This window comes from Pelodiscus sinensis, chromosome 1 (assembly GCF_049634645.1).
Source record: "Pelodiscus sinensis isolate JC-2024 chromosome 1, ASM4963464v1, whole genome shotgun sequence".
NCBI lineage: Eukaryota > Metazoa > Chordata > Testudines > Trionychidae > Pelodiscus > Pelodiscus sinensis.
In genome coordinates, this window is record NC_134711.1 from 322111882 (window position 1) to 322124727 (window position 12846).

The 12846-nt window shown below is 39.9% G+C and overlaps 1 protein-coding gene across 3 annotated transcripts in view; it reads right to left on the reverse strand.

Annotated features, from left to right (window-relative positions):
- The window catches only part of C2CD3 (C2 domain containing 3 centriole elongation regulator), an 83213-nt gene that overhangs the window by 26132 nt on the left and 44235 nt on the right, over window positions 1–12846 (reverse strand). For all 3 annotated transcript variants that reach the window (XM_075919584.1, XM_075919583.1, XM_075919585.1), the window contains exons 25-27: window positions 6128–6266; window positions 4457–4521; window positions 265–470 (exon numbers count right to left, since the gene is read on the reverse strand). In XM_075919584.1, coding sequence (XP_075775699.1) covers window positions 265–470; window positions 4457–4521; window positions 6128–6266 — 410 coding nt within the window. The remainder of the gene's footprint in view (window positions 1–264; window positions 471–4456; window positions 4522–6127; window positions 6267–12846) is intronic.

Here is a 12846-nt window from a genome sequence, read left to right on the forward strand (position 1 = left end):
CTGTCAGGCAGGTATTTCTCTGATATAAAACTCCTAGAATAATGGGGCTCTGGTCTATAGGTAAATATGTTGTAATAAATAAATAAATTTTAAAATCGAGAATTCAGGAATTTCCAACACTTGTAGCTCCATGCTCAATCCACTACACATTTCTGCCAATCTGTTGTATATAGTTAATTTTTCATTTTGTGAATCCAGAAAATTCACTGTGGGTTATTAGCAACTAAACCAGACTAGGGAATAGAAAGAATCTGGAGTACATACTGATGAACCTGGTGCTTTGGTTCGAATCCTTGCCTGCCTTACTTCTTTGAGATGAATTATACTTTCAAGAGGGGAAATAGCAACTTTAATCTGCCCTCTGCATTGTCCACTTAAGTCCGTAATATTGTACCACCCACAGACTAATTGGAAGCCAGAAAGAAGGGGTGAGAGATCCACGGTTGCAAATCCTATCACTCGTTCAACTTCTGTGGGAAAAGAAAAGTGTAAAACAGGCAGTTAAAACTAAGGCATGCAAGTGTAACATCTGCACACTTTAAAACAATCAAACAAACAGTCCTGAAACTTTACACAACTTTAAAGAGCAAAACTCAAAGCAGATCGAAAGCAGAGAACATCTAAAAGGTAAAGGACAAGTTCAGATAAAAAGAGAGTAGGGATTATGGAATCTGAGAACTGCGCAGAAATAATACTCCTAACAAGTGGGATTTTAGGAAGGGTTCAAGGAGGAGACAGGTTTTCTGCTGGATAAGAAAAGGGAAAATGCTTCTAATGCAGGAGGGAGTAGGAGTGCAGACATGAAACCAAGATGGTGAAGAAGGAAAAGAAGAAGCTGTAATATAAGACAACATCATAGGGATGAATGGAGGGAGAAATGTCAGAGACATTATGTGGCAGTAAGATTACATAAAGCCTTAGAGTTGAGGACAAAAGAGCCTGAATATGATGTTCCTAAAAACAGAAAGACAAGGAAGGCATATGAGGAGGTAACAACATGAATGGAATGATCAGAGAAAAAAGTGAATTTTGGCTAAAATGTAAAAGTCTGAGCACATAAGTAGCGTGGTCAGAAGGCAGGTTACAATAATGAAAAAGAAAGTGACCCGGGCCCACCCATGCAGTTTTAGTGCTAGGGACAGAGAGACGGGACAGGTGCAGATTATGGTGAGGAGGAAGAAATCGCTTTTAAAGGGGAAGGAGAATATATTCCAGGATTAAACCAAAGCTATGAGCCTGGGAGACAGGAAGATTAGTTGAGCTGGTGACAGTGATAGAGAACAGAGACCAAAAAACTGCCAAACAGGAATTCAGTTCTGGAGAGATTGGTTTTGAGTGGGAGCGGGCACATCCAACAGGAACAGTTAGAGAGGCAGCTGGAGGCTATAATAATTCTCCTTCTCTCTAGTTTAATAGTAATGTTAATTATTCTATTAAATATTTATCTTGTTCAAAGTAGCAGCAATAATAAAGAAATTAAAATAGATAAGGTGAAGGACCCAATGTATTAAGGATTACACAAAAACTGCTATTGCACTTATAAACCCTTTCTCTGCCTGGCAGAAAGTCTAGGTACATCTATAGGGGTCTTGCAGTCCTAAAGAAAATCCAGCCTTCCTACTCCATCCCAGATTTAATTCTCTTGTGGGCTAACAGTATCACTCAGAATGCCACAGTTCCAAAACATCTAAAAATGATTTGTTTATACAAAAGTGTATTAAGGCTGCAAGTAACACAGCTGGTTAGCAATATGGAAGTTGTAGGTCTGAGCATATCTACTTCACTCCAGGTAGCAACAGCTGGTATGATGCTATAGGACACCGCAACAGTCTACCAAGGAATCACAGAGCTTCCAAAAATTTAAGGAAATAAGTAGAGGTATGAGTATAGGTTTAAAATACCAAATAATATACCCACGAACTTAACGTTCAAGATCTCTAGTCATTAGTTAGAGACATGTTTAGACTTGAAAAAAATCACAAATGCATTTTACAACCAGTTCTCCTCTCTTTCCCTTACTTGCTAAAACTCATTATTGCTACTGCAGTTGTTGATATTACCAGCACTTAGATCAGTGTAAGATTTAAAGTAACCGAAGGCCTTAACTCATGCTTACGCAGACAATGCCTTCATTTCACCTCTGATATTACATGAAGGCCTATACACTTATGAACCAAGATTTCAGAAAGGCTAGTGATGCAAGAGGCACTGATAGCTTGAACAGTTTAAGGGAAAAATAAAAAAGCAGGGGGAGAAACGGAAAACCAAGAGAGTTGGACAAAAAAAAAAAAAAAACAACCAAAAAAACCTAAAGCCAATTTGTAGAGCTCCATGACCTTCCTCTGGATCAAGGATTTAGTTTGTTTTTATTTACCAAAATATTCCCTTTTCATTTTCGAAGAATTTTTAAAATGCCTATGTGTGATCACTGTTACACTATTATGTTTATTGCAATAGCTTGTTTGCTCTCTCCTGCACATATGTCAGCAGGTACAGGAACAAACAATCCTACCAGCAAAGACAAAAGGAGACATTGTTTGGATTACTCCAGATGTTCAAGTTGTTCTTTTTGCAAAAAACTTCCAACAGAGATTGTGTCAATGGCTAATGGATTTTTTTAAACAATAGAGCAGAAGTCTATCACACTAATAGACATCTTATAGACTCAGAATAAAAGTTTCTGTGGCAAAAATTAGTTAGCTAAACTTTAATACATTTTAAAAAATTGGTATTTTGAGTCAGAAATTGGAAAAAATAAAGTAAAATACAGCTAACTGCCCAAAACCACAGCATATTTTTTGAATTTGCATTTGTTATGTAGCAATTAAACAATGGAGGATCTAGTTTAACAATTACATGATCAAAGAATAATAGGGACAGTGAGTACCTCTACCATTGTAACAACAAACAGGATGTATCCACTTTACCTATACTTACAGACTTAGTTATGTTGCTATGCACAAGGCCTATGGCCTTCTTCTGTCCTGATAAATGCAATTTTGGCTATAACTTCATTTTAAAAATATATTCATATGGTTATAAAATTATTTGGTGACATTTGGTAATAACTAGCAAAGGATCCAGCCATGAGTAGCTGTAGCAGAGAATAAAAGTAGCCTACCTTCTGACAGGGCTTGTAATCTTTATCAGCAAATCAGATTCTATTTTAAATAATGCCTGTAAGAAGTACATCAGGGAATATTACACAAAGATTTCTCCTGTTGGAATGGCTTGGACTTGTAAGGATTTGTGGTTTGCTGAGTTTAGAGCTCTTAGGCTGACTGAAGATGGGACTGGCACTTATAGGAGCTGGTAAGAATCTGGCCTTCCATGCTTTCTTAAGGATTAGGGGAAGGTCTATGAAAAAGCCTAAAATAAGGCACTGGGAAGAAATGGGATTGAATGCCATAAATTAATAGGATGATAACTGCCTCTGCTGACAGCAAGAGACATTGGATGATGGTGTGTAGGCGATAGCAGAACATTCTTTTGCCCTCTTCAGGAAAATCTGTTGTGTAAAATTCTATGGCTGTGTCTAGACTGGCCAGTTTTTCCGGAAAATCAGCCGCTTTTCCGGAAAAACTTGCCAGCTGTCTACACTGGCCACTTGAATTTCTGCAAAAGCACTGACTTCCTACTGTCTGAAATCAGTGCTTCTTGCAGAAATACTATTCTGCTCCCGTTCAGGCAAAAGTCCCTTTTGCGCAAAGCTTTTGTGCAAAAGGGCCAGTGTAGACAGCTCTGATTTGTTTTCCGCAAAAAAGCCCCGATCGCGAAAATGGCGATCGGGGCTTTTTTGCGGAAAAGCGCGTCTAGATTGGCACGGACGGTTTTCCGCAAAAAGTACTTTTGCGGAAGAGCGTCCGTGCCAATCAAGACGCTCTATTCCAAAAATTCTTTTAGCGGAAAACTTTTCCGTTAAAAGCATTTCCGGAAAATCATGCCAATCTAGACGCAGCCTATCAGTTTAAAATGAGTGTGAAGCAAGATTTGAAACCTCAACTTAAGTAAAAACTAGCTAAAAGCTCCTCACAGCTACAAGGGCATTTGCAAGACAGGAAATGAATGGGATGGATTAGCTAGTATAATCCCAACAGAGTCCACTAATGTATTTGAAATTCTTATCTCCTTCTCAGGCCTGTACACAGGAATTTCTGTGGGAGTGTGTGTGCTTTTTTTTGTAAATGTGGACTGCAAGGGTGCAAACGCACCCCTTTTGATCTCCCAAGTAAGTGTGCTGCAGCCAGCTGAGGGAAAGGCAGAAATGGCATGCTGCGTGAGCCTCCCTCCCCCATGCCTTGGCTGGCTGGGGCTAATTTCCCACCTGCATCTCAAGAGTGAGGCCCCCTGCATATGGGGCTGCTTCTGTTGGAAAGAACCAAACTACCCACTGCATGCACAGAAGCCAGGGATGTATGATAAGCATTCTTCTTGGTGTTGCATCATGGTGGTTTACCTGCTTTATGCCACACTTTGAAGACCAGAGTTTGCTGCGGATCCAGCAGAAGTTCTTTGGATAGCCTATTAAGAATAAAATCATAATCTGTTATGGAGAAGAATAACATTTTTCAGAAGCTAACAAGGCATTTCAATAACTTTTCTCTGGGATTTCAATAACATTTTGCCTACCTAAAGAAAAGTATTCTCTGAGTAAGGTGGGGGAAAAAGGCGGGAAATCAGTGCACTGTGCATAATTACTGCCACATGGGCTTGTATTCTGCTTATCCAAGAGTAGGATAAGTTTTATTTCTCTCCTATTCTAAATTTTTTTTAGGATAGTGAAAACAGAGAAAAAAAGATAACTGAAAATACTATCAAACACTATGATAGCAAACTTTTAATCAAGACTAAGATGGTCACCTAAAACACTGTACCCTAATTTCTTCAAAAAACTTCCCAAATCCTCCCAAAAATTGTGACAACACAAAATTCCTTACTTACCAAGGCATTTTCAGGTCATGTGGAATACTTTTAGTATTCAAGATTGGCTATGAGCACAAATAACTTTAGAAAATAAACTTGTAACTGCAGCTATCAGTGTTTGAATGATTGGTCTCTGCAATATAAAAACTATCTAGCTGCCAGACCTGCCTGTGTGCTATCACTGGAGTAATTTCCACTCAGTCTATGACCAACAAATTAGTGCCTAACATGCTACATATTAGTTATTGAGACACAATGTGTGTGAGGTAATAGTTTTTATTTGACCCACTTCAGTTGGTGAGCAAGATGAATTTACCCAGAAAGCTCTGTGTAAACTTGTCTCTCTCAGTAGGAGAAGTAGGTCCAATCAACCTCATCCACCTTCTCTCTCTAATATCTTGGGATCGACACAGCTACAACACCATAAAGATATTTTATTCATCAATTAATGACAGTTGACTTCTTTCAGCTTAGAAAATCCTAATGACAACTGTGTCAGGTTTAATTTGAAGACCTGACTTCCAAACTTTGTAGATACCATGACATTTTCACCACAGATTTACTAGTGTAAATTATTTTTATTAAATGTACAGTGGCCTAAGAACCCCAGCAACAGACCAGGACCGTATTGTTTTAGGCACTCTACAAACATAATAAAGAGAAAGTGCAAGAACTTTTCTAACATTAATGAATTAATCCTCCTGACAGCCCTGTGAGGAAGAAAAACGTTACTGCTCCAATTTACAGTTGGAGAAACAATCACAGAGAAGTTAAATGACTTGCTTAATACCATGAGAAATCTAGGGTGCAGCCAGAAATACAATATAGGTTTGACCCCTAGTTCTGCATTTTAGCCCAGACTATACCTTCCCTCATACAACTCAATCCAGACATTATAGGCATTAGAGCTACTGTAAGATATGCAAACATGGATTTTTAGCTGCCACAAGCTTAGCAATTCTCCTAATGCTTTGACTAGAGAAAGTCTCTCTCTGTTTACTTGATTAAAGCTGCTGTTTCTGGACCACAAGGGAACTTGTATAAAACTGTGAATGGTGATAAAACAACTTGTAGAAATCATAACATAGAAGGTCCAGTCACTGGAGGAGCACTCTGCTAAATGCATCAATCCATACAGTGTCTGGCCACTAACTGCCAAACACCATTGCTATGAAAGTGCCTACCTTTGAAAGGCATTACATACCTTGTTTGTTGCTGAAAGTCCCAAACTGGTGAGTCAGTATTTTCTATTATTGCAGTGGCTATTGGAGCATCTGCATCGGCAACTGCAAAAGTCACATAGCTACTAGGTGCTGTTACTCCACGCTCGGTGAGAGGACTCCCTAAAATATAGCAAATTGTGATTAGAATAAGGCAAATGATTAATCATTTCATTAAAAAATTAAGTACTATGTTACCAGCAGAACAAACCTACTAGTTACAGATAATAATGGTTACATCTTGCAACAAAGATAAAAACTATGCAAGATGGTAAAGGCCAGCTCAACCCAACAGCTGGTGGCTTGCTTCAGACAGCAGAGCTAGCCCAGGATGTTGCTAACACTCACCAGTTCCAGTTAGGATAGCAGTGGACTGCAAAATACTAGTGTGTACCTTTACTCGAAAAGTGACTCTTAAAATGACAGCAGTGTTCTGTGATTGTTGATGACAGATAAAAACTTGACCATCTTAAAAAAAATAAACCCCGTCAGTTCTGCAAACACATTCTGGAATCCAGAAGTCAAACTGAGTTATTTCTGGCTCATCACCAACAATGTTCCCTCTAACTACATTTTCTGTCCTAGGGCAGCTTGAATTTTCTTTTGGGCGGGTTGAAGTTTCTTACGTGCAAGACCAATATTAAGGTAGCGTGTGGATGTGCACCACCAATACAAACAAAAAACACCCCCCCACACACATATATAAGTAGAAGCCCCAGAACAAATTAACACATAGTTTTAGGGTTGTAGACAGATTCATGTTACAACGAGCTTGAAAAAATAAGGTTTCATCCTACAAAACAACTAGCATCACACCTGTGCAGTGTGCAGGGGGTCAGACTAGATGATCATAATGGTCCCTTCTGACCTTAAAGTCTATGAGTCTATTTTTGACTCATAAGAGCCAGAACTCTCCCACATAGCAAAGATCTGGCCTTAATGCAATACAATATAGCATGTATTAATTAGTAACACGGGATTTAAAAAATAATTAAGATCAGTTTTAGATATTTGCAACACTCCAAATTTCTGTTACAAAAATCTTTTTCTTTCTTACCTTAAGCCACTAACATCTCTGTAAACTTTATTTGAAATGTAATCATGCAAATGTCCTGGCACCCACCCACCCATGCAGTCTGCTTTCCCCTCCTCCTTCCAACCCAGCCAGACAGAGAGGACTGCAGTAAGTTAAGTCAGGGACACCCCAAACAAGCCAACTCCACCTCACTGCACAGATGCCAGTACCCACCCATGTCCTTTCCCCCTGTGCAATGTTTCCCCCAGCCCAGCCCAGGTGGGGCCTGGGATAGAATGCTGCTTCTCAAACTGGAACGGGACACAATAATCCAGATGTGGCCTCACCAGAGCTGAATAAAAAGGAATAATCACATCTCTGGATCTGCTGGCAATGCTCCTCTTAATGCAACCTAATATGCCATTAGCCTTCTTGGCTACAAGGGCACACTGTTGACTCATATCCAGCTTCTCATCCACTGTAACCACCAGGTCCTTTTCTGCAGAACTACTACTTAGCTGGTTGGTCCCCAGCCTGTAACAATGCTTGGGATTCTTCTGTCCCAAGTGCAGGACTCTGCACTTGTCCTTGTTGAACCTCATCAGATTTCTTGTGGCCCAATCCTCCAATCTGTCTAATCCTCTCTCTGCCCTCAAGTGTATCTACCTCCCCCCTAGCTTAGTGTCATCTACAAACTTGCTGAGGGTGCAATCCATCCCCTCATCCAGGTCATTAATAAAGATATTGAACAAAACTGGTCCTAGAACCGAACCTTGGGGTACTCCGCTAGAAACCGACCACCATCCTGATATCGAGCTGTTGATCGCTACCCGCTGGGCCCGGCCTTCTAGCCAGCTTTCTTGTCATAAGAAGATGCTGGAAGCCTCTGGTGTTTTTACCATAGTGTCATCTGGACATTTTCTGAGCAGGGATGAATACAGTGGTTAGAACACTGGTGGCCACTAACACGTCACTGCACTAGTCCTATAGCTAGCTGCACCAGTGGGAAATTTTAGGGGGGAAGTCTAGTGCATACAAGGCCTAAATGATTTTCCCAAAGGGAAAGAATCCACTCCACAGCAAAGAACAACTGATCTCCTGAGCCCCAGTCCTAGTTTTTAACCACAAGGCCATACATAACAGGCTCCCAACTGGCCTTCACTGAAGTGGCTGTAAGATAGGATTTTTAAAAGCTTTAGCAAACTCTGTGTTTTTAATACCATTGCAAACAGGAGCTTAACAACATGAAGCTGAGCTACCATAGATGGCATTTATTTTGAAATACAGGAGTGAAAGCTTTGCAAGGTTTTTGTTACAAACTGATTATTATGACTTGCATAAAACAATTCAGGGCTGGAAACACAAATACCCTCTCCCCCAATTTTTTGTTTTTTAAAAACCAGGGAAAAGTCTTGTGAGAAAAAAGATACCGTAATCAGTTAATTGGTTTGACCTAGTTTGGCTCCAGTGGCAGACAATGTGTATTCACATAACACAAGGTCATACCCAGAAATTTGAACCCTTTCCAAAAAAAACAGAAGACTTGGAATATACAGTGCCTTGGAAAGCACTGGGTGCTTTACATTCTGCAAATATCTATAGTGAATTATATTGGAAAAATGAGAGGTTACAAGTCTGGCCTGATTTGTGCACTTTGGGAGGATCCTTTGACAGAGGATTAACAACCCCAATTCTCTCTCTGCTTTGCAACCCTTCCTCTTAGGTCATGTCAACATTAGCAAACTTTGCAGCCACAATTCTCTTTGTGAGGGATCTTTCGGAAAAGGCTTTATTTTCCAAAAGATCCGCGTCTAGACTGGCGCTTTTTTCCGGCAAAGCTCCGAGCCGGAAAAAAGCGGCAGCCATTTTTATGCTAATGAAGCGGGGGGGGGGAGGGGTTAAAATCCCCGCTTCATTTGCAATTGCTATATGTCTAATTTGCATCCCTTTTACGGAAAAGGGATGCAGTCTAGACACAGCCTACTAGAAAAAGTATTATGGCATTTTACCATCATGCTGTCTAATTGCCAGTGGAGTTGTTCTGGTGATGAATATGAGCTACTGAATTTGCTATTAGGTGAGGTTTTAGTCAAGGAGGTACAGGGGTGGAAGAGAGATTGCTATTGATCCTCTTCTGCCTTCTGGGGGACTGAGCATGCTGCCTCTTTACAGCTGCATGACCCCTCTGACCACAAAAGAGTGATTAAAACCATAATCTACACCAGAGTATTGCATGAGATCATACAGAGCACTGAACGTCAGACAGGTCCAAATGGTATTTTTTTCCTACCCCTCAACTTGAGATTTCTCTTGTCTCTAGCAATTTTGTCTCCCCACATCCTTCTGGTACAAGATGACCTTTCCTATGCAGCAAGAAATAACATATTTAACAAAAGACTCATTTGCAGGGCATTCACATATTAACAGATATTAGAAATGGGTTCTGCATTAACACCAGAAGCCAACAGTGGTCAAGACAGCCTATATCGGTCATCTTTACCTAGGTGGCAGAGACCATGACCGGGACATGCTCTAGTAGTCAGAGTGCCTCCCTGGGCTGCACTCTGATTAAAAAATAAGGATGGCTTCAGCAGCATGCTCAATTTTACACAATTTATATGCAGCACTTGGTCTCCCAGCAAGTTCAGAAGGGAAAATATATTCAACTTTTCTTCTAGTAGACTGAACTGAGCCTCTGGCTACACGATTTCCAATGAAAGATTAGCAAGAGGGCTGAGTGAGAAGTGCCACTTTGTGTTTGTACTTTGTGTTAACGGCCACATAAGTCATCTGTAATTCCTGCCTGGGAAATGGAATTTCTTCCTTCATATACAAGAAGCGTTTCAGAGTTCAGTCTGCTTTTTTACAACCATACAAAGAGCTTACAGCTTAACTAGGCACCACAAATCTTGCCATTGTAGGCAGAATTGTGAGTGGGACAGCTCAAATACTGCCTGTGGGTGATACACATACAATTAGATAAGCTGGCAAAGCCTGTTTGTAACAGATGAGCAGCCAGCTGTCTCTTCACATGCAGGGGCAGAACTAAGTAACATGTCCAACCAGCCTTGGCAGTCTGGCAAAACTAACGTTTTCCAAGTCCTAGCCTGCTTTTTGCTAAGGGCTGTCACTGCCTGGAAGAGCTCAAGCAGCTACAGGAAGGCTCTTGGCTCCTGCAGCTACTCCCCCTTCACTCCTTTCCTCTCCACTAGCTTCCCTTCGTTTCCTCCCTCCTGGCCCATTCTCTTTCCTCAATTTTCTCTCATCTCCCACCCATCCTTTCCCTGAATCCTCCTCCTGTCGGTCTTCATTGTAACCCTTTCACTTGTTTATTTCTAGCCTGTTTTTTCTCCCCCCCCACTCTACGCTCTCTCACATTCTTCTCCCCCTTTTCTTATTTTCTTCATACCTAACTTCAGAAATCTTCCCAAATAAGAGCTCCCACAGCCTTAATATTAAGTATCAGAGGGGTACCTGTGTTAGTCTGAATGTGCAAAAGCGATGAGGAGTCCTGTGGCACCTTATAGACTAACAGATTTATTGGAACATAAGTGGATCTTTGCCCACGAAAGCTTATGCTCCAATAAATCTGTTAGCCTTAATGTTAGTTACTCAATCAGTGATAGGACTATAGGGGGGATTCAGATAAAAATGTAACAGCAGCCATACTGAGTCAGATCAAAGTTCCATCTAGCTCAATATAATGTCTTCTGGCAAAGGTTAATGCCAGATGCTTCAGAGGGAATGAACAGAACAGGTAATAATCAAAAGATCCATCCTCTGTTGCCTATAACTAGGTAATATAACTAGGATTTCTGGATAAAGGGAATCTGGATAACTGAAATTATACTATGAATGTCTATTCCTTGGGAAAATCAGAAGAACTGAGTAGGACCGTGGGAGAAACTGACATTAGGAGACTAGTAATGGCACTCTAAAGGAATACCATCAAATTAAATAAAATCACATGTCCATCTTTTTTCTATTATTGTTACTGGTTACATCCAATATTAAAGTAACTAATACAAGTTAAAGAAAAAACTATTTTTTAGTTTACTTTGTGTATTTGGTAGCAATCTGTATACAATCAGTTTCATTCCCACCCACCCCCCATTTCAATTAAAATGGGATAATGTAATTATACAACCATAAAAATTGGTAGTATCAGAGGGATAGGTGTGTTAGTCAGTATCTGCAAAAAAACTGAGGAATCTTGTGGCAGACTAACAGATTTATTTGGGCATAAGCTTTCATGGGCAAAGACCCACTTCGTCAGATGCATCTATGTAACTGCAAAATATTAACTAATCTGGACCTTCCTCTCTGCCTATGAAAGCTTATGCCCAAATCCTTAAGGTGCCACAGGACTCTTAATTGTTTTTTCAATAAATTGGTAGAAGACTCAGAGACAGGTTTAGTACCCACACCTAAGGTTAGCAATTTTTTTTTGGGAAACTGACTAGCTATTAAGTTAACAGTGTTCCATTAAAATTCCACAAAACCCGACATCCTTAATGTACCAGATGGTAACATTAATTTTGTCCTTGTTATCTACAATGTCACTATGAACTTTTCTTTATTAAGATATTCTTGCTAAAACAGGCATAAAGTTTCCCCAAGTCTTATCTTGCCTGAGAGCATCTCTCTCAGTATCCAGAAAAAATCCATCTGAAACTTACAAAAGAAACATTGTTTATTGCATGCCAAAATCCTCTTAGTAGCAAATAGAATTGTATCAAGTTCCTGAAAACATATAGAGACTATGACCTTCAAAATATTATAGAACCATTGTTCATTCAAAAATACTAGCAGCATTTGTGCTTAAAGCACGGTTTGTCAATGGTCATTTTATTCCGGTTTTGCAATACCTCATGCCAGTAAACTCTTGAGGGCAACCATTTAAATTAATTAAGAAAGATTATCTAACAGTAGAGCTTAACTGGGATGTTTCCACACAAAAAATTCAAAACACTAACTAATCTGGGCCTTCCTGCATAGTCCTGCTGGCCATATTGCTTTTATTATTAATACAGGCTGAACCTCTACTTCAGCACTTTCTGGTCTGGCAACATCCATGGTCTGGCATGATTTTAGTTAGCTGGATGTCCACTTCTTATGGGTCTGGTCAAGTTTTCCATGGTTACAAAGTTTGTTACAGCCACCAGTCCTAGCTCTCAGTGTTCTGTGCTGTTAGTTAGCTCTAATTTATTCTTAAATATATTCTAATATCCCGGTAAGGAGTGGAAATGTTGGTAATGCTGCTAAACAATATAGACATCCTGTGGTCCGGCAAATTTTCTGGTTCAGCACTAGTCAGGTCGCGACAGTGCCGGACTAGAGAGGTTCAATCTGTATTTATTATTTGTATTCTATTATTGCCTAGACCATAAAAGCGCCAATCAAAATTAAGGGCCCACTGTGTTAAGTTCTGAATTCACACATAGGGGCTAAGATATGTAGGAGCAACGGGACCCTGAGATGTATGTAGAAATGTCAAGGAATTGATTCAGTTGTTTTTCAACAAAGAACTTCATTTAGTACTAATTGCAAATGGAGAGAATAGCAAACAGCTTAAAAAAGCCAGCAAGTGTGTCACCTTACAAGCACACCAAGTGCTAAGTATAATCACAGTAAAATGGAATTTTTTAAAACATGTTCAGAATTGACATACGGAAAGATAAATTAAAA